At 48.1% G+C, this 25,829-nt stretch overlaps 1 protein-coding gene across 2 annotated transcripts in view; it reads left to right on the top strand.

Annotated features, from left to right (window-relative positions):
- LOC140128413 (sex hormone-binding globulin-like) overlaps nt 1-25,829 on the top strand; it is a 120,047-nt gene that overhangs the window by 80,550 nt on the left and 13,668 nt on the right. For both annotated transcript variants that reach the window (XM_072150118.1, XM_072150117.1), the window contains one exon: nt 19,813-19,978. In XM_072150118.1, the coding sequence (XP_072006219.1) occupies nt 19,813-19,978 (166 nt within the window). The remainder of the gene's footprint in view (nt 1-19,812; nt 19,979-25,829) is intronic.

Here is a 25,829-nt window from a genome sequence, read left to right as displayed (position 1 = left end):
TCAGTTCTGTTCACCGAGCCGGCGGGGACACTTCACGGAGGCTGTCTCGGTGTTGATGTTGTTTACTTCTAAGCCCACCCAGGGACGCCAAATATTGTTAGGGATTTTTATGCAGGGCCCCAACAGCCCTCTTGACTTTTGTAAGGTGAGTCCTAATTAACCCTTTGAGGGAGGATGAGATAGCTGCCGGCAGCGAGCTGACAGAGTAAATGAAAAACACAGTCGGTCTTCCAATGCACTCAAATCAAACTGTTTATTTCAAACAGATACAGCTATATTTTAACACATAGAGATCAGCATTTGGGGTGTTGTATGAATGGAGATAAGACACTTAGATTCTATTGGCCATTATGTTTTTGTACCAGCACATTCTGGGAAAAATGACTAGGCCTTGTTTACAGCCATGCTTATCTACACAATGGCTCCTAGAAGCTTCTTCATAACCAAAATAAATAACAAGAATACAGAGGCCCGAAGGACGGTAAGAAATGCCAAGGATATTGTGAAAAGGCAAACAACAGTTTAAATGAGAAAAATAGCTGAATTAAAACATTTAACTCTATAGCTTCTAAAAGGGAAGCATACCTCCCCCCTCAAGGTGGCCGCTGTATCTAAGATGGCGGACAGTAGTCAAGATGGCGTCCGAAACCAGTGAGACCTCCTTAACATATAATATATCGTAGCAAAAGAAAAAAGGCGGTAACAGCTCACCCACAGACGGCAGTGAAGATCTAATGTGACCGTCCTCCAAGATCGGGTGCACGGTAATCCCTTGAGTGCTGCTCCGGTAATCCAGGGCAAGTCAGGCTTGAAATTGAGAAACAGGAGAGAGGGCAGGGAAACCAGCACAATGGAACTCCACAACTTCAGTTAAAACTTCATCCACGCATATCCAAACCCTAACCCGAATACATAGATACAAAAAAGACAAAAATAATGAGACAAAAGGCAGCAGCGGTCTTCTACATATCAGTCCTTAGTCATACCTCGGATCTTATCCACCATGCTAGCGTAGCTTTGCTGTCTTTCTGCCCCTTGTTGGGGCCTCTTAGCTGTAAAAAGAGTGCTTCGGATTTACGGAAGGAGCTCGTTCTTTGGATATAAATCAGAATTGCTCTTCTGACGTCTAGCAGATGCCCTTTTCTCTGTTCCTGGGGATTTGGAAACAGATTTCTTGTGTAATGTTCATGAAAGATGGAACTTTGGGAAAAAATCCTGGCATGGTTCTTAGGATAAGGCATTAAGTATGGATCCCTATGGGACAAGGCTTGTAGCTCGCTAACACGCCCTGCTGAAGAGATAGCCACTAGGAAGAGAGTTTTCACTGACAACCACTTGATTGGAGCCTTTTGCAAAGGTTCGAATGGTGAACCTACCAGTTGTTCCAGAACCGTAGGTAAGTCCCAGGAAGGGGCTGGAGGATGAGGATTTGGATCCATTCTTGAGGTAATCAAGGGGTTACCTGAGAAGATATTCTGCAATTGTGCACTTATCGCATTAAATTGGACCTTAAGAGTATTGATCTTGAGGCCTTTCTGATCTCTTTCTTGCAGGAACTGAAGTACTGAATTCAAGAAATCAGGAGTAGTGGTGTTTTGAGCACACCATGACTTAAACACAGACCAGACTCTATTGTAGACCTTCACTGTAGAGGGTCTTCTTGATAATAGCAGAGTGTTTATGACTTCCTTTATAAAACCTAAATTCTTCAGATTTTCCCTGTCAGTCTCCAGGCCGCTAGTTGAAGCATTCCTGGGTTCGGGTGAACCTGACGTCTCTGCGAGAGTAAGTTGTGGGAAACCGGAAGTTTGATAGGATCTTCTCTCGAAAAAGCGACCACGCGAGTGAGAACCAGAATTATGAAACCACGTAATATTGGCTGGAAATGTAAGAGGGCCAATCTGACCGCCTTCAGCTCTTTGTGATTCGAGGATAGGTAAGAATCTTTCTTCTTCCACTTGGCCCGGAACTGGAGATGCTCTACATGGGCACGCCAACCCCAGGAGGATGCATCCGTAGTGAGGACCTTCTGTGGCCAGGGAACCAAGGACACCCCCTTGAGGAGAGAGGACGGCGTCTGCCACCAGGAGAGATCTGTGATCGTCTGTGGAGAGACTGTTAGATATGACTGTTAGAATGATCCTTTTTGCCCCGTCGCCAAGCCCTCAAAAGATCTCTTTGGAGTGACCTCATTCTTGCTCTGGCCCAAGGCACTGCGTCGGATGTCGAGGTCATCTTCCCCATGACTTTCATAGCGAATCTGATAGTCACTGTCCGCTGACTTTTGAGATTGGACACTATGGGGCAGATTTATCAAGCTGTCTGAAAGTCAGAATATTTCTAGTTGCCCATGTCAACCAATCACAGCTCAGCTTTCATTGTACCAGTGCTCATGAATATTTTAATGGAGTGCTGTGATTGGTTGCCATGGGCAACTAGAAGTATTCTGACTTTCAGACAGCTTGATAAATCTTCCCCTATTTGTTGGATAGACTGTATTCTTTCTGGAGATAACGTGATTCTCCAGTTGACAGAATCTACGATGAACCCTAGAAACATTATGTTGCGAGAGGGTGTGAGGTGAGACTTCTGATGGTTTATGAGAAAACTGTGGTCTAGCAGTGTCCGTAAAGTTCTCTGAAGTTGAGACTCCAGAAGAGCTTGGGATGAGGCCTTGACCAGCCAGTCGCCTAGGTATGGGATGATGCATATATTCTGTAGTCTGAAGACTGAAGTTATCACTATCACCACTTTGGTGAATACTCTCGGAGCCGACGAGATTCCGAAGGAGAGGCACGTGAATTGGAAATGATGAATCTTTGATGGCAAATCTCAGGTACTTCCTGTGTGGAGGAAAGATAGGAATGTGTAGATATGCATCCCGGAGGTCGATTTTGGCCATGAAATCCCCTTTCTGTAAAGTCGTCATCACTGAACGAATGGTTTCCATCCGAAAGGACTTCTGGACCAGGAAGCTGTTGAGGAATGACAGGTTGATCACTAGTCTCCATTTGCCTTCTGGCTTTGGAACTGGAAATACACGAGAATAAAAAACCTTGTCACCTTTGATCGGCGGGGACTGGCTCCAGGGCTGCTTTGTGGATGAACTGTTGGATCAGTTGCCAAAGGACCTGATTGGATCGTGTGTTGTACACAAACCTGTTCGGAGGGAACTGTTTGAACTCCAGTTGATATCCTCTGCGTATCACCCAGGCGTCTGATGATGTTTCTGACCATTGACGCCAAAAGTTTCCCAACCTTGCTCCCAAATTCGGTAAGGGACTTCTGGCGTCAAAGACCAGACTTTGAGGCAAAGCTGGCTTTCTTACCAAAGGAGGGTTCCTTTCCCCTTCTGAAGGAGGGTTCCTTAGGAGAAAGTTTCCCTAGTTTGGCTTTTGGAGATTTTCTCCTTTGCGAATGGAAAAATCTATTCGTTTGTTTCTTCTTTTCAGGAAATTTTGCTCCTTTGTTTCCTTCTAGCGATTCCAATATTGTGGATAGCTGAGGACCAAACATCGAGGCCGGCTGAAGGGGTAAATTGCAGAAATTAATCTTAGATACCACATCACCATTCCACATTTTGAGCCACAGGGCTCTTCTAGCTGAATTTGAGGTTGCTATGGATCTGGATGAGCACTTGAGGACCTCAAGATGAGCATCAGCAAGAAATTCGACTGCGGATTTGAGTATCGGCATAGTGTCTGATAACACCTCTCTGGGGGTACCTTCATCGATACTAGTGGTAAGATCACTTAGCCAGACCCTGAGGGCTCTGGCTACTGGAATGGAAGCCAGGGAAGCTTTACAAGCGCCCACTGTAGATGTATATGACTTTTTCAAACTAGAATCTGCTTTGCGATTCATTGGATCGGACAAGAGAGAAGAATCTTCTGTAGGGAAGATAGCTTTCTTGGATAATCCACTTTGGGGATATTCTCCCAATCTTTATATGCAGACTCTTCAAGCTTGTAGAGGCTCTTAAACCTAGGACCTAAGTCCATTCTCTTATCTGGCTTAGACCAGTCCCTTTTCATCCAGTCTGATAGAACGGGGTGACTAGGGAGAACCTTGTTTTTCCACATAGGAAAATAAAACAGTTGTTCCTTTTTGGATTTATGATCTACAGATTCAATTGTGATGTCAGATTCAATTGTATCCTTAACGGCTTTAAGCAAAGCTGGGAACTTCTCCTTATTTAATAAGTAAAAGTCCTCTGGATCTTCCGCATCAGAGGAAGATACATTCATATCAGAATCATTATCAGATGAATCATATAACACAACTGAACCAGAGGGGGATCTCCCCGTTATCTTCTCCCTTTTTGCATCATTGAATGCGTTCGCAAGTTGATGCTTGAACCATGCAAAGAAATCTGCCGACAGGTTACTGGTAGGAGGAGGTGGAGAATCACAGCCGTTACACAGATCGCCATCCATGTCATCTGACAGGTGTTGCTGGCAGCTAGAGCAGAGTCTATGATGAGACTTGCGGGATCTCTTGCGCTTGTTACTGAGTTAAAGGCTGACATCTAACAGGAAACACATAATACAAGCAGAGATCAATATGCACATATTCACCACTAGAAAGGTGCATAGCCCTTCACCATGTACTAACCACAGTAGCAGAGGGGTCCGGACTCGATGGCAGAGTGCAAGCTGAGACTAGGCTCAGGTGAGTTTTTAAACTTACCGCTCCTCCCCTTACTTTCGGTCATGCTGAGCGTTTGGGACGCCGATCCGGAACCTTTCTGCGTTGTCTGCAGAGGCCAGCCCACACCCGGATTGGTATCAGAACTCCCACGGCATGCGACCACCACAGCCAGAATAAGGGAGATTAGGGGGGTTATTAACCCATGTGCCCCTCTGTTGCCCAGGAGGAGCACACCTTAGGAGCGAGGGACGCTACTACACAGCGTATACAATCCGGGTGTTTAGGGCTCGGAACCCTTACTGCATCTTACGTCTTGTCTCTTGGGAGACCTAGAGAAAATAAAATACAAGGTGCCCATGCTCCTAGGGAGCTTATAAGGGTGGGGTTAGCTCCACCCCATTGTGATTGTTCATTGCTGTGCTAACCTGTCTCTATGTGATTATGTCTAGGGACCATAATCTCATTGTTCTTGTGCTGCCTTAAGGACGATCAGTAATATGCTCTTACTCCTGGGTGTCAGTAATATGTTCTTACTCCTGGGTGTCAGTAATATGCTCTTTCCCCTGGGTGTCAATAATATGTTCTTACTCTTGGATGTCAGTAATATGTTCTTACTCCTGGATGTCAGTAATATGCTCTTACTCCTGGATGTCAGTAATATGTTCTTACTCCTGGGTGTCAGTAATATGTTCTTACTCCTGGATGTCAGTAATATGTTTGCAACATCCCCCACCGGGGCCTAGCCCTTGAGGTGCGGCCTTGAGTCAGCCGGGGCCCGCGGTACCGGAGTGGCTGGCGGTTGCGGCCTAAGCACGCTGTTGTCACGGTGCTTGGTACAGGGGAACCGGAGGGCTGTCCTACAGCCTGGCAGGTCTCCAGCAGGGTGGTGTTGGCAAGAAAATGATATGGGAGCGGCTGCTATAGCGGATCTCCCTGGGGCAACCCCTTAATGACCCGAGGGTGAGTCTCTGGGTGATGGACAGGGTGCCGGTGATGAAGGCAGCCGTATTAGCAGGGACCAGACGGAGGCAGAAGTTGAAGCAAACAACTTACAGTTTATTGCAACCGGCAGGAACTGCAGGAAACGTGCCTTTAACAGGTAGGTAGGGTGCCGAGATGTGAGTTGGAGGGAGCCTCAGGAGATAGTTCACCAGCCTGGATGTAGAGGGCAGGCTGGGTGGCAGCTGTGTCCTTATAGGAAGCTTCAGCTTGTCCTGTAGAGCTTCAGGTATCACCCTTGAAGGTAGGAATGATACCCCTTTCCTCACTACACTACTCTAGTCTAATAGCTCCACTCTTCAGAGGCAGGGGCTAGGCTCTTCCTGCTCTGGTATGGGCTAGACAGAGTTACACTCGCTCACTCACTACATAGACTGAGAGACTTCTCTCAGTCTAACTCTCTAAGAGTGCTTGCTGAAAGAACTCTGGAAAAGACCCAGAACATTCCTGGGCCAGAGGTTTTATTACCTCCCTTTTGTCAGGTGGTGGCTGCTCCTCCAATCACATCTCAGCTACAGAGCACAGGATGTAACACATACATTGGTTGACATAATTACATCATACATTAACATCTGCCTTGCCAGGCAGGATTAACCACTGCAATTTCCCTTTGATCCTATAAGGACCATGTAGTGTAATATGGTGTTACCTACAGGTGGGACGTATTCGCAAGCACTACCTCGCCATTGCATCGGCGAGGGTGTTGCATACCCCGGGGGCAATTGAAAGAGCCGCCCTCGGCTCGACTACCGATGGTTTTGGATACAGAGGGGGCTAAGGGCACTTCTAGGAAGTGCAGGCTATGTGAGGTGTAGGGACAAACCGCCCATGGTCCTGGAGACAGGCACCTGGGTTGGTGTCGGACTAAGACAAAAATATATGTAGCTGTATGACAGTTGGTCGCTGACGCCATTAAACCGAACTGTACAGTAGGAAAGGTGTGGTGTCATGTCCTGTAATCCACTCCTTGCACCAAGGCCTGTATATTTGTTTTATCAACGCTTCTTCCCTGGCGGCAATTATATAGTGTATATATGCATACATTGGCATATGTGACACAATAAAACATTGTACTACATAGAGACGGTCCGACACAGCCACTCTACAACCTGAAAAGCCTATGAAAGGGTTAATGCAGACTACTGGCATATATGACAGTGTGCAAATATTTGGCAAAAATCACATTGGCTTAGGAGCCCAATGGGTACACATCTTATAACATAACGTTACAGAAGTAGATAGGCTACTCAGTGTAGCACGATAGTAAATGTCTCTTTTCCTGCAAAGAAAAGGCATGGAAGTGCAAACAGAATGTCCATACCTAAAAAGGAAGGCATTAAGTGCAAAATGATAATCAATTATATGGCAACTTTTCCTGGTAGTATCTGGCAAAAGTCTCACAGAAGGTCTCTACTGACAAAGTCCATCTTCTGGGTACAGCCCTTGATGTGGGGGAAAAGTGCAATGAAGAAGCAAAGGGTCTCCTCTATTTGGAGAGGGACAGAGTCCTTTGAAGAAATCTCTGCTGTGGCAGAGGAAGGGTGCTATCATAGCACAGGACAGTAGGCAGTTCAAGGAGAGTCTCTTGACTGAGATAAATAAAGGTGAGAGTCTCAGGAAAGTCTCTGGCTCTTTGGGGAAAGGACAGAAATATACAATATGTACATAGTACAGTACCTGAAGTGGGCTACAGCCCTTCAGGGGTTACTCTGCATCTTCTTCGGTGGTAAGTACTTCGGTGTCAGAAAAACGTACCTGCCTCCTGCTTCTGCGTGTCACCAGCTGGTACTCCTGCAGGTACGCAGGAGCTTTACCTTTTGTCTCCCTTTGAGACCTTCGAAGTTCCGGCCTGGAGAAGATAACAATCTCCTCATCGTCGTCCTCTGATTCAGGCGCTGGAGTCGGAGTCTCAGCTGGCTCTGATGTTTCAGGGGTTGCAGACACTGGAGCCGGATCATCCTCCACAGGCAGCAGTATTGGAGACTGCGGTGGGGATGATGGTCTCTCCGAGGTACCTCTTACTGGAGTGGAAACAAAACAGAATTGAGGCACAGTCACAAGTTCCAAGAAACTGGGGGTAGGCGAACACAAGGAGGTCTGTAAGTTGGGGGTCGAGGTGAGAGGTGTAGACATAGGGGCAAAAGGACGAAGACATCTCTTCAGCCGGTTCCTATGTACCCGGAGTGGTGGACGGTCTCCTCTTGAAATCTCGTAGACTTCAGGGGAGAGACTGTCCCTAACTAGGTATGGCTCACGCTCCCAACGCCCATCTAGCTTACTGGTGGGATGGTTGTTGCGCAGCCACACTCGATCTCCTGGGGCAAAAGGCTCAGCACAGGCATTACGATCGAAGTCCCTTTTTTGTTTCTCCCGGGCCTCTTCTAACCGCAGATCCACAACTTCTCTGGCATCCGCCAGGCGCCTCTGGTGTTCGTGAACCCAGTCAGTCTGGGGGAGTAAAGACTGGGAATCAGGGGACTCCATGTCCCAGGTCATATCAGCGGGGAGATGGCCGTGTCTCCCGAACATCAGATAATACGGGGTGTATCCTGTGGAGCAATGAGTGGTATTGTTGTACAGGTACACTAATTCGGGCAACAGTTTTGGCCAGTCAGCCCTTTTTGCAGGGGTCAGAGTCCTCAGCATATTGATTAGAGTCTGGTTCATCTTTTCACACAGCCCGTTGCCTTGGGGATGATAGGCTGTGGTCCTCAGCTTTTTGCAGCCATATAGAGTGCACAGCTCCTGGAAGACTTGGGACTCAAATGCTGTTCCTTGGTCTGTAAGGATCTGGTCCGGACAGCCATAGGGGAGGATGAAGCTCTTCCACAGGGCCGCTGCGGTAGTCCTTGCAGACAGATCTCTGACAGGTACTGCAACCACAAATTTGGTATAGTGGTCGATGATCGTAAGAGCATAACTGTGACCGGATCTGCTGGGCTCCAACTTCACGTGGTCCAATGCCAGGATCTCCAAGGGCCGTTGGCTCACAATGGGACGGAGAGGGGCCCTTTGATTGTGTCGCTCTCCTCGAGCGATGGCGCAGGCTGGGCATTCTCGACACCAGGCTTCAATGTCGGACTTCATGTTGACCCAGAAGAATCGCCTTCGGAGGGTGGCTTCAGTCTTCTGAGCGCCAAAGTGCCCGGACTGGTCATGGTACATTTCCAGTACTATCTTGGCGTCCCTCCTGGGAATCAGAATCTGGTATATCCGATCATAAGTGATAGGGTCCAGAGTTCTTCTCTTTAGCAGACCCTGGTGCATGCTCAGAGCCTTTCTCTGGCGCCACAATTGAGACAGTTCTCCATCAGCTCTTCTGCGCCGGAGTCTTTCAGGCACTCGCCCACTAGAGAGATAGTCCATTACTTCTCCTATGGCACGGCTATCAGCCTGAAGACTCATCCAGAGGTCCTTTTCCGCAGGGGGCTCTGACTCTTCTTGAGGAGTAGCTGGCGCTGCCTCTGTCGGTAGGGAGTAAACTCTCTGGGCATCTTGACGCACAAACCGGGCATAGAACGCTGGCATCTCCACATCTTCCCACTGAGCATCCGTGGAGGGTCCCTCCCACTGGTCAGGGAGACGGGACAGAGCGTCGGCGTTGTCATTGGTCTTACCAGCCCGGTACTTGATGGTAAAGCTGAAATTGGCAAGTCTGGAGGCCCACCGTTGTTCCAGTGCTCCAAGACGTGCGGTGTTCAGATGCGCCAACGGATTATTGTCTGTGAAGACAGTGAAAGATGATGCAGCTAGGTAGTCCTTGAACTTTTCGGTCACAGCCCAGACTAACGCCAGAAACTCCAACTTGAAGGAACTATAGTTCTGGTCGTTTTGCTCCGGTTCTCGGAGGGAACGGCTGGCGTAGGCTATGACCCTTTCAGTTCCGTTTTGGAGCTGGGATAATACCGCCCCTAGACCTTGCTTGCTGGCATCAGTGTATAGGGTGAAAGGCAGACTGTAGTCTGGATATCCCAACACCGGAGGTTCAGTCAGCCGTTGCTTGAGCATCTGGAAGGCAGCTTCTCGTTCGGCCGTCCACTCAATGGATACTCGGGAACGTTGGCTCTCTTTTGGCAGGCCCCTTAGGAGCTCTTGTAGGGGAGCCGCCAGCTGGGCAAACTTCGGGATGAAACGCCTGTAATAACTGGCAAATCCCAAGAAGCTTTTGATGTCCCGTACGGTTGATGGGGTAGGCCAGTCGTAGACAGCTGCAATCTTCTCTGGATCTGGCTCAATTCCATGAGCGCTCACCACATGTCCCAGGTACTTGACGCTAGGCTGTAGCAGGTGGCACTTGGATGGCTTGACCTTCAACCCATGTTGGGTCAGGATTTGGAAGACTTCAGCCAGATGGTGGAGGTGGTCTTCATAAGTCTTGGAGTAGATGATGATGTCGTCCAAATATAGCAGGACGGTCTCAAAGTTGCGATGACCCAAACATCTCTCCATCAGCCGTTGAAATGTGCCTGGGGCGTTGCATAGCCCAAACGGCATGTTGTTGAACTCGAACAAGCCCATTGGGGTGGTGAAAGCCGTCTTCTCTCGGTCTTCTGGCGCCATGGCCACTTGCCAGTAGCCACTGGTCAGGTCCAGGGTAGAGAAGTAGGCAGCTGACCCTAGGGCTGCGAGGGATTCCTCAATTCGAGGCAGAGGATAGGCGTCCTTGTGGGTGATATTGTTGATTTTCCTATAGTCAACACAGAATCGAAGGGTTCCATCCTTCTTTTTCACAAGGACCAGCGGGGCAGCCCATGGGCTGCGACTCTCCCGGATAACGTTGGCTGTCTTCATCTCTTGTACCAGCTTCTTCACCTCTTGGTAACGGGCTGGAGGTATGGGCCGATATCGTTCCTTGATAGGAGGATGAGAGCCAGTAGGGATGGTGTGTTGGATCAGAGTAGTCTGCCCAAAATCCAGTGGGTGTTTGCTGAAGGCCTGGTGGTGCTTCATAACGACATCCAGGACACCTTGTACTTGGTCTGCAGGAGTAAAATCGTCGTCTCCAATATTGAGCTCAAGCCACCAGGATTGCTCGGCAGGCTCACCTTCAGCACTTTGCTTCACTTCCAACTGTTGGGAGGCAGACAGAGCGGTTTCCACCAAGTCTTCAGGATGCACGCTGAAGAGAGTGGCTACGGCTTGGTACTTTCTCAGATCCACTGGGGAGTCTCCCACATTTAGTAGTCGAATGGGTACTTGTCCTCGGGATACAGTGACTAGGCTCCTGGCGGCTAGAATGGGCAGGTCTTCATCAGCTGGTAGAGGTTCTACTATCGCCTGGTAGTCTTGACCTTGGATGCCCATGCAGGCTCGACACCATACTAACGTCTCAGTCCCAGGTTGAAGGCGGACAGGTTGGGGATCCTTGATCCGGGCTCTGCAGATTTCTCCATTAGGGCCAGCAAACTTCTGTTGCGCCGCTAGAACCTGCATAGTCTCCTGAATTACCTTCCGGGAACCGTTGGGCACTGTTGGCAGGGAGTCGTGGAGAGCCTTCAGCACTTCAGGGTAGCAATTGCGGAGGACATTGGTACCCAGTACCAGGGAGAAGTTACCGTTTTCGGGCACACGTGTCACCACTACGCCCTGTCTGGTTAACTCAGTGTCTCCAATGGTTAGCGTGGGCTCCCAGTAGCCGCGGATGGGTACGGGTTTTCCGTTCGTAGCAATAATGTTCAAGTAAGCCTTGGGAGGCTGGATTAAGGATGCTTTTCCTCGGCATTTCTCGAAGGCAGCACTCCGGAGGGTGGTCACTTGAGAGCCGGTATCAATTAAGGCCGGTAGGGTAACTCCATTGATGGTCACATGAACCATGGGGCGAGTCCCCACGAACCTGGGCATCCAGTTAGCATCTCGGGGACTTACAAGTTCTTCCCTTGAAGGTCGTCCCTTAGCTCCAAGGGTTTGTCGTTTAACTGACGACAGTCATTCTCTTCATGCCCATATTTATGGCAGTAGCTGCACCGCTGACGGGGTTTCTTCTGACTCCAGGTGCTTAACGACTTTGCTTCTTTTGGGCGCTGCTTAGTCGGAGATTCACGAGGAGTAGCTGACCGTACCGGGTTCTCTGGAGGTTTCCTCCTCATAGCGGAGACAGTTACTTCCAACTGGGTCAACCGATCAAGGATTTGATGCAGGGTGTCCGCCAGATTAGGGACCGGTCCTGTTATGCCAGTAACTTCCATAGGCGCAGGAGTAGGTGATGCTGACTGCGTGGGATGGCAAGCGAGAGCAGATTCTTCCATTTCCACGAATTCAGGCTCTCTCTGCGATCCAGTAGGTGGTCGGTCTCCTAAGATGTCAATGGCAATTTCCTTAAACTCAAGGAAAGAGGCCTGGGCATGTTGAGAAGAGATGATCTTTAGTTGACACCTTTGATTTCTATCAACAAGTCCATTGATAAATTGCTCCCTTAAGGTTTGGTCAGAGGTTTCAGCGTCTTTGGGCTCAAGGCAGGTGATGGCCTTCCATGTCTCCTGTAGGGAGAGGGCAAAGTCACGGAGGGACTCTTGGGGCTTCTGTCTTTTCCCGAAGAATTTCTGCTTCAACTCGGAGACAGTACACTTGTCAAAGGTATTGCGTAGCCTATCAAGAATCTGGACCACATTCTGACACTGTTCTCGGGGCCAAGACTTGACTTCCCGGAGAGCGGGTCCTTTCAACTGCCCGATGAGGATGCCCACTTTCTGTTCCTCTGTAAACGGACACAGGGCGAAGGTGGCTAACAATTTGTCTCTGAATTCAGAGAGAGTGTGTGATTCTCCCTCGTAGTGGGGTAACCAGGGGGCCCCCGGATAGTAGGGCATAGTCAGAGGCATCATGGTGGGAGTCCCAGGGACACTAGCTGTAGCAGGGCTGAAGGGACTCTCTGGAGGACTTAACATGCTCCGGTACCCTGAGGAGGGACCAGGGGACGGGACTTGCGCCAGTCCCGTATCTTCGTCCTGGGCGGACATAACTGGCCTAGCTGAGGGAAACCTGTAGGGTTACACAATGTCCGTTGCTATGGGCGATGGCTAGAATGGGACGTGGGCACTTTAAGACACAGTCACTATTCCCTGGGAGGTGAGCCAATAACCTAGCATCGGAAACAATCTCTACCCCCCTTTAACTTCCCCAGCGGTACTCACTCAGGATCAGCCGCGGTGACAGGACAGCTCCGGTACACGAAGGTCTTCGTTCCCGATGTCCGGCAGGCAGCAGGGTCTCGGTGATGCTCAGCGGTGTTCTCCTCCAGTCGCAGGACACGTGCGCCGGAACTCCGGATGAGGCGCACACTGCTGGCAGGCTTCAGGCGCGGCCTGCGCCGAAATCCAAGATGGCCGATTAACCCTCTTCGTTGCCGGCCGCACACGCTCCAGCTCCTCCTCCACGGTGCTTCGCGCCACTCGCGCAGGGGGCGGGGCCTAATGACGCCTCTGGAGTTCCCGCCAGTGAAGATTTGGCGGGCTTGAAATACTTGCTGCGCCACACGCCTCTGAGGTAAATGCTTCAGGCGCAGCAGCGCCGGATGTAGCAGAGCTGACACAGTCCTTGCAGGAATTAACCTCTTGAGTGCTGGAGCGGCGCTCGACAGCACGTGGCAGCAGTATAAAGTTCAATGTAGAAACACACAAATACTTGGGCCTAAACCCGGATGGCAGCAGGGTTAGGCAGCACAGTCTTTTTCTTAATAAAGTACAGTCTTTAGTGCCAGGATAAGGCACAGAAGTATATATCCTGTTCGTGACGCCACTTGCAACATCCCCCACCGGGGCCTAGCCCTTGAGGTGCGGCCTTGAGTCAGCCGGGGCCCGCGGTACCGGAGTGGCTGGCGGTTGCGGCCTAAGCACGCTGTTGTCACGGTGCTTGGTACAGGGGAACCGGAGGGCTGTCCTACAGCCTGGCAGGTCTCCAGCAGGGTGGTGTTGGCAAGAAAATGATATGGGAGCGGCTGCTATAGCGGATCTCCCTGGGGCAACCCCTTAATGACCCGAGGGTGAGTCTCTGGGTGATGGACAGGGTGCCGGTGATGAAGGCAGCCGTATTAGCAGGGACCAGACGGAGGCAGAAGTTGAAGCAAACAACTTACAGTTTATTGCAACCGGCAGGAACTGCAGGAAACGTGCCTTTAACAGGTAGGTAGGGTGCCGAGATGTGAGTTGGAGGGAGCCTCAGGAGATAGTTCACCAGCCTGGATGTAGAGGGCAGGCTGGGTGGCAGCTGTGTCCTTATAGGAAGCTTCAGCTTGTCCTGTAGAGCTTCAGGTATCACCCTTGAAGGTAGGAATGATACCCCTTTCCTCACTACACTACTCTAGTCTAATAGCTCCACTCTTCAGAGGCAGGGGCTAGGCTCTTCCTGCTCTGGTATGGGCTAGACAGAGTTACACTCGCTCACTCACTACATAGACTGAGAGACTTCTCTCAGTCTAACTCTCTAAGAGTGCTTGCTGAAAGAACTCTGGAAAAGACCCAGAACATTCCTGGGCCAGAGGTTTTATTACCTCCCTTTTGTCAGGTGGTGGCTGCTCCTCCAATCACATCTCAGCTACAGAGCACAGGATGTAACACATACATTGGTTGACATAATTACATCATACATTAACATCTGCCTTGCCAGGCAGGATTAACCACTGCAATTTCCCTTTGATCCTATAAGGACCATGTAGTGTAATATGGTGTTACCTACAGGTGGGACGTATTCGCAAGCACTACCTCGCCATTGCATCGGCGAGGGTGTTGCATGTTCTTACTCCTGGGTGTCAGTAATATGTTCTTACTCCTGGATGTCAGTAATATGCTCTTACTCCTGGGTGTCAGTAATATGTTCTTACTCCTGGGTGTCAGTAATATGTTCTTACTCCTGGGTGTCAGTAATATGTTCTTACTCCTGGGTGTCAGTAATATGTTCTTACTCCTGGGTGTCAGTAATATGTTCTTACTCCTGGGTGTCAGTAATATGTTCTTACTCCTGGATGTCAGTAATATGCTCTTACTCCTGGGTGTCAGTAATATGTTCTTACTCCTGGGTGTCAGTAATATGTTCTTACTCCTGGGTGTCAGTAATATGTTCTTACTCCTGGGTGTCAGTAATATGTTCTTACTCCTGGATGTCAGTAATATGTTCTTACTCCTGGATGTCAGTAATATGTTCTTACTCCTGGGTGTCAGTAATATGTTCTTACTCCTGGGTGTCAGTAATATGTTCTTACTCCTGGATGTCAGTAATATGTTCTTACTCCTGGGTGTCAGTAATATGCTCTTACTCCTGGATGTCAGTAATATGTTCTTACTCCTGGGTGTCAGTAATATGCTCTTACTCCTGGGTGTCAGTAATATGTTCTTACTCCTGGGTGTCAGTAATATGTTCTTACTCCTGGGTGTCAGTAATATGTTCTTACTCCTGGGTGTCAGTAATATGTTCTTACTCCTGGGTGTCAGTAATATGCTCTTACTCCTGGGTGTCAGTAATATGTTCTTACTCCTGGGTGTCAGTAATATGCTCTTACTCCTGGGTGTCAGTAATATGTTCTTACTCCTGGGTGTCAGTAATATGTTCTTACTCCTGGGTGTCAGTAATATGTTCTTACTCCTGGATGTCAGTAATATGTTCTTACTCCTGGATGTCAGTAATATGCTCTTACTCCTGGGTGTCAGTAATATGTTCTTACTCCTGGGTGTCAGTAATATGCTCTTACTCCTGGGTGTCAGTAATATGTTCTTACTCCTGGGTGTCAGTGATATGCTCTTACTCCTGGATGTCAGTAATATGCTCTTACTCCTGGATGTCAGTAATATGCTCTTACTCCTGGGTGTCAGTAATATGTTCTTACTCCTGGGTGTCAGTAATATGTTCTTACTCCTGGGTGTCAGTAATATGTTCTTACTCCTGGATGTCAGTAATATGTTCTTACTCCTGGATGTCAGTAATATGTTCTTACTCCTGGATGTCAGTAATATGTTCTTACTCCTGGGTGTCAGTAATATGTTCTTACTCCTGGATGTCAGTAATATGTTCTTACTCCTGGGTGTCAGTAATATGTTCTTGCTCCTGGATGTCAGTAATATGCTCTTACTCCTGGATGTCAGTAATATGTTCTTACTCCTGGATGTCAGTAATATGCTCTTACTCCTGGATGTCAGTAATATGTTCTTACTCCTGGATGTCAGTAATATGTTCTTACTCCTGGGTGTCAGTAATATGTTCTTACTCCTGGATGTCAGTAATATGTTCTTACTCCTGGATGTCAGTAATATGTTCTTACTCCTGGATGTCAGTAATATGTTCTTACTCCTGGGTGTCAGTAATATGTTCTTACTCCTGGATGTCAGTAATATGCTCTTACTCCTGGGTGTCAGTAATATGTTCTTACTCCTGGGTGTCAGTAATATGCTCTTACTCCTGGATGTCAGTAATATGTTCTTACTCCTGGGTGTCAGTAATATGTTCTTACTCCTGGATGTCAGTAATATGCTCTTACTCCTGGATGTCAGTAATATGTTCTTACTCGTGGGTGTCAGTAATATGCTCTTACTCCTGGGTGTCAGTAATATGTTCTTACTCCTGGGTGTCAGTAATATGTTCTTACTCCTGGGTGTCAGTAATATGTTCTTACTCCTGGATGTCAGTAATATGTTCTTACTCCTGGATGTCAGTAATATGTTCTTACTCCTGGGTGTCAGTAATATGTTCTTACTCCTGGGTGTCAGTAATATGCTCTTACTCCTGGATGTCAGTAATATGCTCTTACTCCTGGATGTCAGTAATATGTTCTTACTCCTGGATGTCAGTAATATGTTCTTACTCCTGGGTGTCAGTAATATGTTCTTACTCCTGGGTGTCAGTATTATGTTCTTACTCCTGGATGTCAGTAATATGCTCTTACTCCTGGGTGTCAGTAATATGCTCTTACTCCTGGATGTCAGTAATATGTTCTTACTCCTGGATGTCAGTAATATGTTCTTACTCCTGGATGTCAGTAATATGTTCTTACTCCTGGATGTCAGTAATATGTTCTTACTCCTGGATGTCAGTAATATGTTCTTACTCCTGGGTGTCAGTAATATGTTCTTACTCCTGGGTGTCAGTAATATGCTCTTACTCCTGGGTGTCAGTAATATGCTCTTACTCCTGGGTGTCAGTAATATGTTCTTACTCCTGGGTGTCAGTAATATGCTCTTACTCCTGGATGTCAGTAATATGTTCTTACTCCTGGATGTCAGTAATATGCTCTTACTCCTGGGTGTCAGTAATATGCTCTTACTCCTGGATGTCAGTAATATGTTCTTACTCCTGGGTGTCAGTAATATGTTCTTACTCCTGGGTGTCAGTAATATGTTCTTACTCCTGGATGTCAGTAATATGTTCTTACTCCTGGGTGTCAGTAATATGTTCTTACTCCTGGGTGTCAGTAATATGCTCTTACTCCTGGATGTCAGTAATATGCTCTTACTCCTGGGTGTCAGTAATATGTTCTTACTCCTGGGTGTCAGTAATATGCTCTTACTCCTGGGTGTCAGTAATATGTTCTTACTCCTGGATGTCAGTAATATGTTCTTACTCCTGGATGTCAGTAATATGTTCTTACTCCTGGGTGTCAGTAATATGCTCTTACTCCTGGGTGTCAGTAATATGTTCTTACTCCTGGATGTCAGTAATATGTTCTTACTCCTGGGTGTCAGTAATATGCTCTTACTCCTGGATGTCAGTAATATGCTCTTACTCCTGGATGTCAGTAATATGTTCTTACTCCTGGATGTCAGTAATATGTTCTTACTCCTGGATGTCAGTAATATGTTCTTACTCCTGGGTGTCAGTAATATGTTCTTACTCCTGGGTGTCAGTAATATGTTCTTACTCCTGGATGTCAGTAATATGCTCTTACTCCTGGGTGTCAGTAATATGTTCTTACTCCTGGGTGTCAGTAATATGCTCTTACTCCTGGGTGTCAGTAATATGTTCTTACTCCTGGATGTCAGTAATATGTTCTTACTCCTGGGTGTCAGTAATATGTTCTTACTCCTGGATGTCAGTAATATGTTCTTACTCCTGGGTGTCAGTAATATGCTCTTACTCCTGGGTGTCAGTAATATGTTCTTACTCCTGGTGTCAGTAATATGCTCTTACTCCTGGATGTCAGTAATATGTTCTTACTCCTGGATGTCAGTAATATGCTCTTACTCCTGGATGTCAGTAATATGTTCTTACTCCTGGGTGTCAGTAATATGTTCTTACTCCTGGGTGTCAGTAATATGCTCTTACTCCTGGGTGTCAGTAATATGCTCTTACTCCTGGATGTCAGTAATATGTTCTTACTCCTGGGTGTCAGTAATATGCTCTTACTCCTGGGTGTCAGTAATATGTTCTTACTCCTGGATGTCAGTAATATGTTCTTACTCCTGGGTGTCAGTAATATGCTCTTACTCCTGGATGTCAGTAATATGTTCTTACTCCTGGGTGTCAGTAATATGTTCTTACTCCTGGGTGTCAGTAATATGTTCTTACTCCTGGATGTCAGTAATATGTTCTTACTCCTGGGTGTCAGTAATATGTTCTTACTCCTGGGTGTCAGTAATATGTTCTTACTCCTGGATGTCAGTAATATGCTCTTACTCCTGGGTGTCAGTAATATGTTCTTACTCCTGGGTGTCAGTAATATGCTCTTACTCCTGGGTGTCAGTAATATGTTCTTACTCCTGGATGTCAGTAATATGTTCTTACTCCTGGATGTCAGTAATATGTTCTTACTCCTGGGTGTCAGTAATATGCTCTTACTCCTGGGTGTCAGTAATATGTTCTTACTCCTGGATGTCAGTAATATGTTCTTACTCCTGGGTGTCAGTAATATGCTCTTACTCCTGGATGTCAGTAATATGCTCTTACTCCTGGATGTCAGTAATATGTTCTTACTCCTGGATGTCAGTAATATGTTCTTACTCCTGGATGTCAGTAATATGTTCTTACTCCTGGGTGTCAGTAATATGTTCTTACTCCTGGGTGTCAGTAATATGTTCTTACTCCTGGATGTCAGTAATATGCTCTTACTCCTGGGTGTCAGTAATATGTTCTTACTCCTGGGTGTCAGTAATATGCTCTTACTCCTGGGTGTCAGTAATATGTTCTTACTCCTGGATGTCAGTAATATGTTCTTACTCGTGGGTGTCAGTAATATGTTCTTACTCCTGGATGTCAGTAATATGTTCTTACTCCTGGGTGTCAGTAATATGCTCTTACTCCTGGGTGTCAGTAATATGTTCTTACTCCTGGTGTCAGTAATATGCTCTTACTCCTGGATGTCAGTAATATGTTCTTACTCCTGGATGTCAGTAATATGTTCTTACTCCTGGGTGTCAGTAATATGTTCTTACTCCTGGGTGTCAGTAATATGTTCTTACTCCTGGATGTCAGTAATATGTTCTTACTCCTGGGTGTCAGTAATATGTTCTTACTCCTGGGTGTCAGTAATATGTTCTTACTCCTGGATGTCAGTAATATGCTCTTACTCCTGGATGTCAGTAATATGTTCTTACTCCTGGGTGTCAGTAATATGTTCTTACTCCTGGGTGTCAGTAATATGTTCTTACTCCTGGATGTCAGTAATATGCTCTTACTCCTGGGTGTCAGTAATATGTTCTTACTCCTGGATGTCAGTAATATGCTCTTACTCCTGGGTGTCAGTAATATGTTCTTACTCCTGGGTGTCAGTAATATGTTCTTACTCCTGGATGTCAGTAATATGCTCTTACTCCTGGGTGTCAGTAATATGTTCTTACTCCTGGGTGTCAGTAATATGTTCTTACTCCTGGGTGTCAGTAATATGCTCTTACTCCTGGATGTCAGTAATATGTTCTTACTCCTGGGTGTCAGTAATATGCTCTTAGTAAGTTTTATGCTTTGAAATAAAGACGAATGACAATGGTTTTTAGGTTTGTAGGTTAGGTTTTTTGGATGTACTATATTATAGGAGTTGCAGCTTGTTGATCCTTTGTGCAGAAGTACATGAGGTGGAGGCTGAGCCGCTGCTTCTCATACGCTGTAGCCATCACTGACCATAACTTGTCGGACCTTATACAATTGTTGGGCTCATGTTCTGCAGAGGCCACGGATCAGCAATGTCTCTGCTAATGTAGAATGTCAGATGTTTGTATTATTATGGATCAATAATGACTTCTTTCCTTCTAGATAAACTCTGCGATGGACGGATGTATCAGGAATTGGGTTTGGCTCAGCTTGACTCCAGAGTGGTCCCAGACTTACAATCCACTAAACTCCTCAAAGCTTTGCTTTACAAGTCATCAAGGCGGCAGCTACTTCGCTGGTTCTGGAAAAGCCATCTACCGCACTCGAGGTCCTGTCCAAGTATTTGTCCCTGTCTGTCCTTTCCTAATGTAGACACAGTTAGACTAATCCAATCGGCTGCTCCCCAATGATAGATGTGGGGGCTCTGGTTGGTAAACGCGGGGGACAGGATGACATGACAGGCCTCCCAGCTCCACACAAGGAAAACATGGATTGTGTGGGAATCTTTAACCCCATCAGGAGGCAGTGTACAGAGCAGCGCGAGGGCTTATTTCCTACATTACAAATTGTGCTTTATTTATTCCATGCCAGGTACTGGAAAGCGGGACAAAAAATCCAAATGCAGTGGCCATTTTCTTGGTACACTTCCCCTTTATTCTTTGGCTCGGTACAATTAAGGGGATACTTTAATTTTAAGGTATTTTAGTATTTTCCCCTCCCTGCAGCAGTTGCTTCCGGTCTTTGCCAAACTCTGGGATGCAGCTGCTGCCAAAATAACTTTATTAAAACATTATGGTAATTAGTTACAGAGGGGCAAGTAGTAGCCAAAGGTCTACGCCCTGCCCCCAGTAACCGCCACTACATTTGACATTAAGAATAACTGTTTTTAAATTTTGATCAGACATGGCTATTCTACCTTCTGTATTTATAGGCCTGATAGGGTACTTTTAATCCTATGAAATGGGATTGTTCCTGTCATGTGCTGCAGTAGTGGTGCATTGCCCTGTATTTCATTGCCCTGCATTGCAGGTTATTGCAGTGTATTGCAGGGTATTGCAGTGTATTGCAGGGTATTGCGGGTTATTGCCCTGTATTGCAGTGTATTGCGGGGTATTGCCCTGTATTGCAGTGTATTGCAGTGTATTGCCCTGTATTGCATTGCCCTGTATTGCGGGTTATTGCCCTGTATTGCAGTGTATTGCAGTGTATTGCAGGGTATTGCGGGTTATTGCCCTGTATTGCAGTGTATTGCAGTGTATTGCTGTGTATTGCAGTGTATTGCAGTGTATTGCCCTGTATTGCCGGGTATTGCCGGGTATTGCCGGGTATTGCCGGGTATTTGCCGGGTATTGCCGGGTATTGCCGTGTATTGCCGTGTATTGCAGTGTATTGCCGTGTATTGCCCTGTATTGCGGGTTATTGCAGTGTATTGCGGGGTATTGCGGGGTATTGCGGGGTATTGCAGGTTATTGCAGTGTATTGCCGTGTATTGCAGTGTGTTGCAGGGTATTGTGGGGTATTGCAGTGTATTGCAGTGTATTGCGGGGTATTGCAGTGTATTGCAGTGTATTGCGGGGTATTGCCGTGTATTGCGGGGTATTGCCGTGTATTGCCGTGTATTGCAGTGTATTGCCGGGTATTGCCGTGTATTGCCGTGTATTGCCGTGTATTGCCCTGTATTGCGGGGTATTGCAGTGTATTGCATTGCCCTGTATTGCCGTATATTGCAGTGTATTGCAGTGTATTGCCGTGTATTGCGGGGTATTGCCGTGTATTGCGGGGTATTGCCGTGTATTGCGGGGTATTGCCGTGTATTGCCGTGTATTGCCGTGTATTGCCGTGTATTGCAGTGTATTGCGGGGTATTGCAGTGTATTGCCGTGTATTGCGGGGTATTGCCGTGTATTGCGGGGTATTGCCGTGTATTGCCGTGTATTGCAGTGTATTGCCGTGTATTGCCGTGTATTGCCGTGTATTGCGGGGTATTGCAGTGTATTGCCGTGTATTGCGGGGTATTGCCGTGTATTGCGGGGTATTGCCGTGTATTGCGGGGTATTGCCCTGTATTGGTTTTAACAATAATAGTTATAATAATATTTATTTATACTGCACCATCATATTCCATAGCGCTGTACAAATCATACATCATATACAAACATAGCCATGTGAAGGAGTGAGTCGGGTCCCGGTGCACGGACTGAGACTCTCCAGAGCCGCTAAGTCTTGTTATCTCGGATGTTATCCTGTCCATCGCCACCGGCAAAGCTGGCAACGGCTTCAAAAAGGTGACGATTGTTGCTCCATGTGACGTCCTCGGGGAGCGGTGATCGGTCGCCATGACAGCCTCGGGTCTTCGGGTTTTGACCCACTCAAAAGTTAAAATTAAAAAACCTAAAAATTCAAATCACCCCCTTTCCCTAGAACTGATATAAATATAAATAAACAGTAAAAATAATAAACGCATTAGAAGGTTGTAAAGTCCTAAAAATGGTAGCATTGAAAACGTCATCAAAAGTTGCACAAAATGACACCACCCACAGCTCCGTGCACTAAAGTATGCAAAAGTTATTAGCGCCAGACGATGGCAAAATAAAAAAATATTGTACAGGAGGTTTTCATTTTGGTAAATGTATGAAAAATTATAAAACCTATAAATGTGTTATCCCTGTGATCGCACCGACCCAAAGAATAAAGCAGACCTGTCATTTGTGGCGCTCAGTGAAAGCCGTAAAATCCAAGTCCACAACAAAACGGTGCAAATGCGAAACCATTTTCACTGCATTTGGAATAGTTTTCCCGCTCCCCAGTACACGGCAGGAATATTGAATACCGTCACTATGAAGTGCAATGTGTTACACAGAAAACAAGCCCCCACACAGCTCTGTACACAGAAAACAAGCCCCCGCACAGCTCTGTACACAGAAAACAAGCCCCCGCACAGCTCTGTACACAGAAAACAAGCCCCCGCACAGCTCTGTGCACAGAAAACAAGCCCCCGCACAGCTCTGTGCACAGAAAACAAGCCCCCGCACAGCTCTGTACACAGAAAACAAGCCCCCGCACAGCTCTGAACACAGAAAACAAACCCCCGCACAGCTCTGAACACAGAAAACAAGCCCCCGCACAGCTCTGTACACAGAAAACAAGCCCCCGCACAGCTCTGTACACAGAAAACAAGCCCCCGCACAGCTCTGTACACAGAAAACAAGCCCCCGCACAGCTCTGTACACAGAAAACAAGCCCCCGCACAGCTCTGTACACAGAAAACAAGCCCCCGCACAGCTCTGTACACAGAAAACAAGCCCCCGCACAGCTCTGTACACAGAAAACAAGCCCCCGCACCGCTCTGTACACAGAAAACAAGCCCCCGCACCGCTCTGTACACAGAAAACAAGCCCCCGAACAGCTCTGTACACAGAAAACAAACCCCCGCACAGCTCTGAACACAGAAAACAAACCCCGCACAGCTCTGAACACAGAAAACAAGCCCCCGCACAGCTCTGTACACAGAAAACAAGCCCCCGAACAGCTCTGTACACAGAAAACAAGCCCCCGCACAGCTCTGAACACAGAAAACAAACCCCCGCACAGCTCTGAACACAGAAAACAAGCCCCCGCACAGCTCTGTACACAGAAAACAAGCCCCCGCACAGCTCTGTACACAGAAAACAACCCCCCGCACAGCTCTGAACACAGAAAACAACCCCCCGCACAGCTCTGAACACAGAAAACAAGCCCCCGCACAGCTCTGTACACAGAAAACAAGCCCCCGCACAGCTCTGTACACAGAAAACAAGCCCCCGCACAGCTCCTTACACAGAAGACAAGCCCCCGCGCAGCTCCTTACACAGAAGACAAGCCCCCGTGCAGCTCCTTACACAGAAGACAAGCCCCCGCGCAGCTCCTTACACAGAAGACAAGCCCCCGCGCAGCTCCTTACACAGAAGACAAGCCCCCGCGCAGCTCCTTACACAGAAAACAAGCCCCCGCACAGCTCTGTACACAGAAAACAAGCCCCCGCACAGCTCTGTACACAGAAAACAAGCACCCGCACAGCTCTTTACATGGAAAAATAAAAAAGGTCGATTTTTGAAGGTGGGGAGTGAAAAATGGAAGTGAAAAAACAAAAAAGGGCATGGTGGTTAAGGGGTTAATTTGCTTATTTAAAACATCTTTGGGATTACTTTTACATTCCCTAGAAATTTCTTTCAACCTTCATTTTTGCTGCCTTATTAGATTTTTTTACAGGATTTATTTTTCTCTCATTAATCCAGCAACGTTTCATAGCCACCTCCTTGTTTAGCATCTTAAACACCTCGACCCCAAGAGCAGTGCAGTCTGTACCATGTGCCGTGTCCTGAGTATTATGCAGATTCATCACTTTTTTTTGATGCCCCTTTAAAATGGGCCACGTGACACTTTTGTGGTGCATGACGCCCCTAAGCAGCGGACCCCACTGAGCACTGGGCACCGGGCACCGCTGAGCACCGGGCCCCGCTGAGCACCGGACCCCGCTGAGCACCGGACCCCACTGAGCACAGGGCACCGCTGAGCACCGGACCCCACTGAGCACCGGACCCCACTGAGCACCGGACCCCACTGAGCACCGGGCACCGCTGAGCACCGGACCCCGCTGAGCACCGGACCCCGCTGAGCACCGGGCACCGCTGAGCACCGGACCCCACTGAGCACAGGGCACCGCTGAGCACCGGACTCCACTGAGCACCGGACCCCGCTGAGCACCGGACCCCGCTGAGCACCGGACCCCACTGAGCACCGGGCACCGCTGAGCACCGGACCCCGCTGAGCACCGGGCGCCGCTGAGCACCGGGCGCCGCTGAGCACCGGACTCCACTGAGCACCGGACCCCGCTGAGCACCGGACCCCACTGAGCACCGGACCCCACTGAGCACCGGGCACCGCTGAGCACCGGGCGCCGCTGAGCACCGGGCGCCGCTGAGCACCGGGCACCGCTGAGCACTGGGCACCGCTGAGCACTGGGCACCGCTGAGCACTGGGCACCGCTGAGCACTGGGCACCACTGAGCACTGGACCCCGCTGAGCACTGGGCACCGCTGAGCACTGGACCCCACTGAGCACCGGACCCCACTGAGCACCGGACCCCGCTGATCACTGGACCCCGCTGATCACTGGACCCCGCTGATCACTGGACCCCGCTGAGCACTGGACTCCGCTGAGCACTGGACCCCGCTGAGCACTGGACCCCACTGAACACTGGGCACCGCTGAGCACTGGACCTCGCTTAGCACTGGGCACCGCTGAGCACTGGACCTCGCTTAGCACTGGACCCCACTAAGTACCGGGCGCATGGAGCTTAGTAAATGAGCCCTGATTTATCGCTCACCTTAATGTACTTATTAACCACATTTCTGCTTTTTCCAATAAGGTTTGTGTGTGTTTCACAGACTTCTTTAAAATGCTTTTGAAAGTGTCGCATCTTTCTGGGTGCTTTTCCTTTTGAGAATATTGTAGCAGCCCCCTAACCTGCTGATAAGTTTGGGGTGTTTGTTGCCCCTCTGTTACCATCTTAGTAAGAGTATAATTCAAAATCAATAATATATTCCTCACTATTACACAGGTGTCCCCAACATAACCCAATGATGTACCAAAGCTCGTCCCAGTTCCCTAGCTACGCTGTCTCTTGCCCTGTACAAGTGTATTTGCCCTCCCCAGTTCCCCCAACCTTCTAGTTATTTGCCCCAGGACATCCGCCCCCTCCCCATTGAGGTGCAGCCCATCCCTACTGTAGAGCCTGTAGCCGACAGCAAAGTCAGCCCCATTCTCCATGAACCCAAAGCCTCCCACCTACACCAGCTCTGGAGCCACTTATTTACCTCCCTGATCTCCTGCTGCCTTTCTGGTGTGGCACGTGGTACAGGCAGTATTTCGGAGAAAATTACCTTTGAGGTCCTTGCCCTGAGCTTATGACCTAAATCCCTGAAATCATTTTTAGGACCTTCCACCTACCTCTTACTTTGTCATTAGTGCCAATGTGGACCATGACCGCTGGTTCCTCACCAGCCCCTCCCAGTAATCCGTCAACACGATCCGCAACACGCCGAACCCGAGCACCCGGCAGACAACACACTGGGGCACATTTACTTAACCGGTCCATTCGACTTCCAGCGGTGGCTTCTCAGACGAGCGTTCGGGTCTTCCG

Source organism: Engystomops pustulosus, chromosome 4 (genome assembly GCF_040894005.1).
Source record: "Engystomops pustulosus chromosome 4, aEngPut4.maternal, whole genome shotgun sequence".
Lineage (NCBI taxonomy): Eukaryota > Metazoa > Chordata > Amphibia > Anura > Leptodactylidae > Engystomops > Engystomops pustulosus.
Note: the sequence above shows the minus strand (reverse complement) of the source record. Positions and strands in the feature narration are given on the sequence as shown.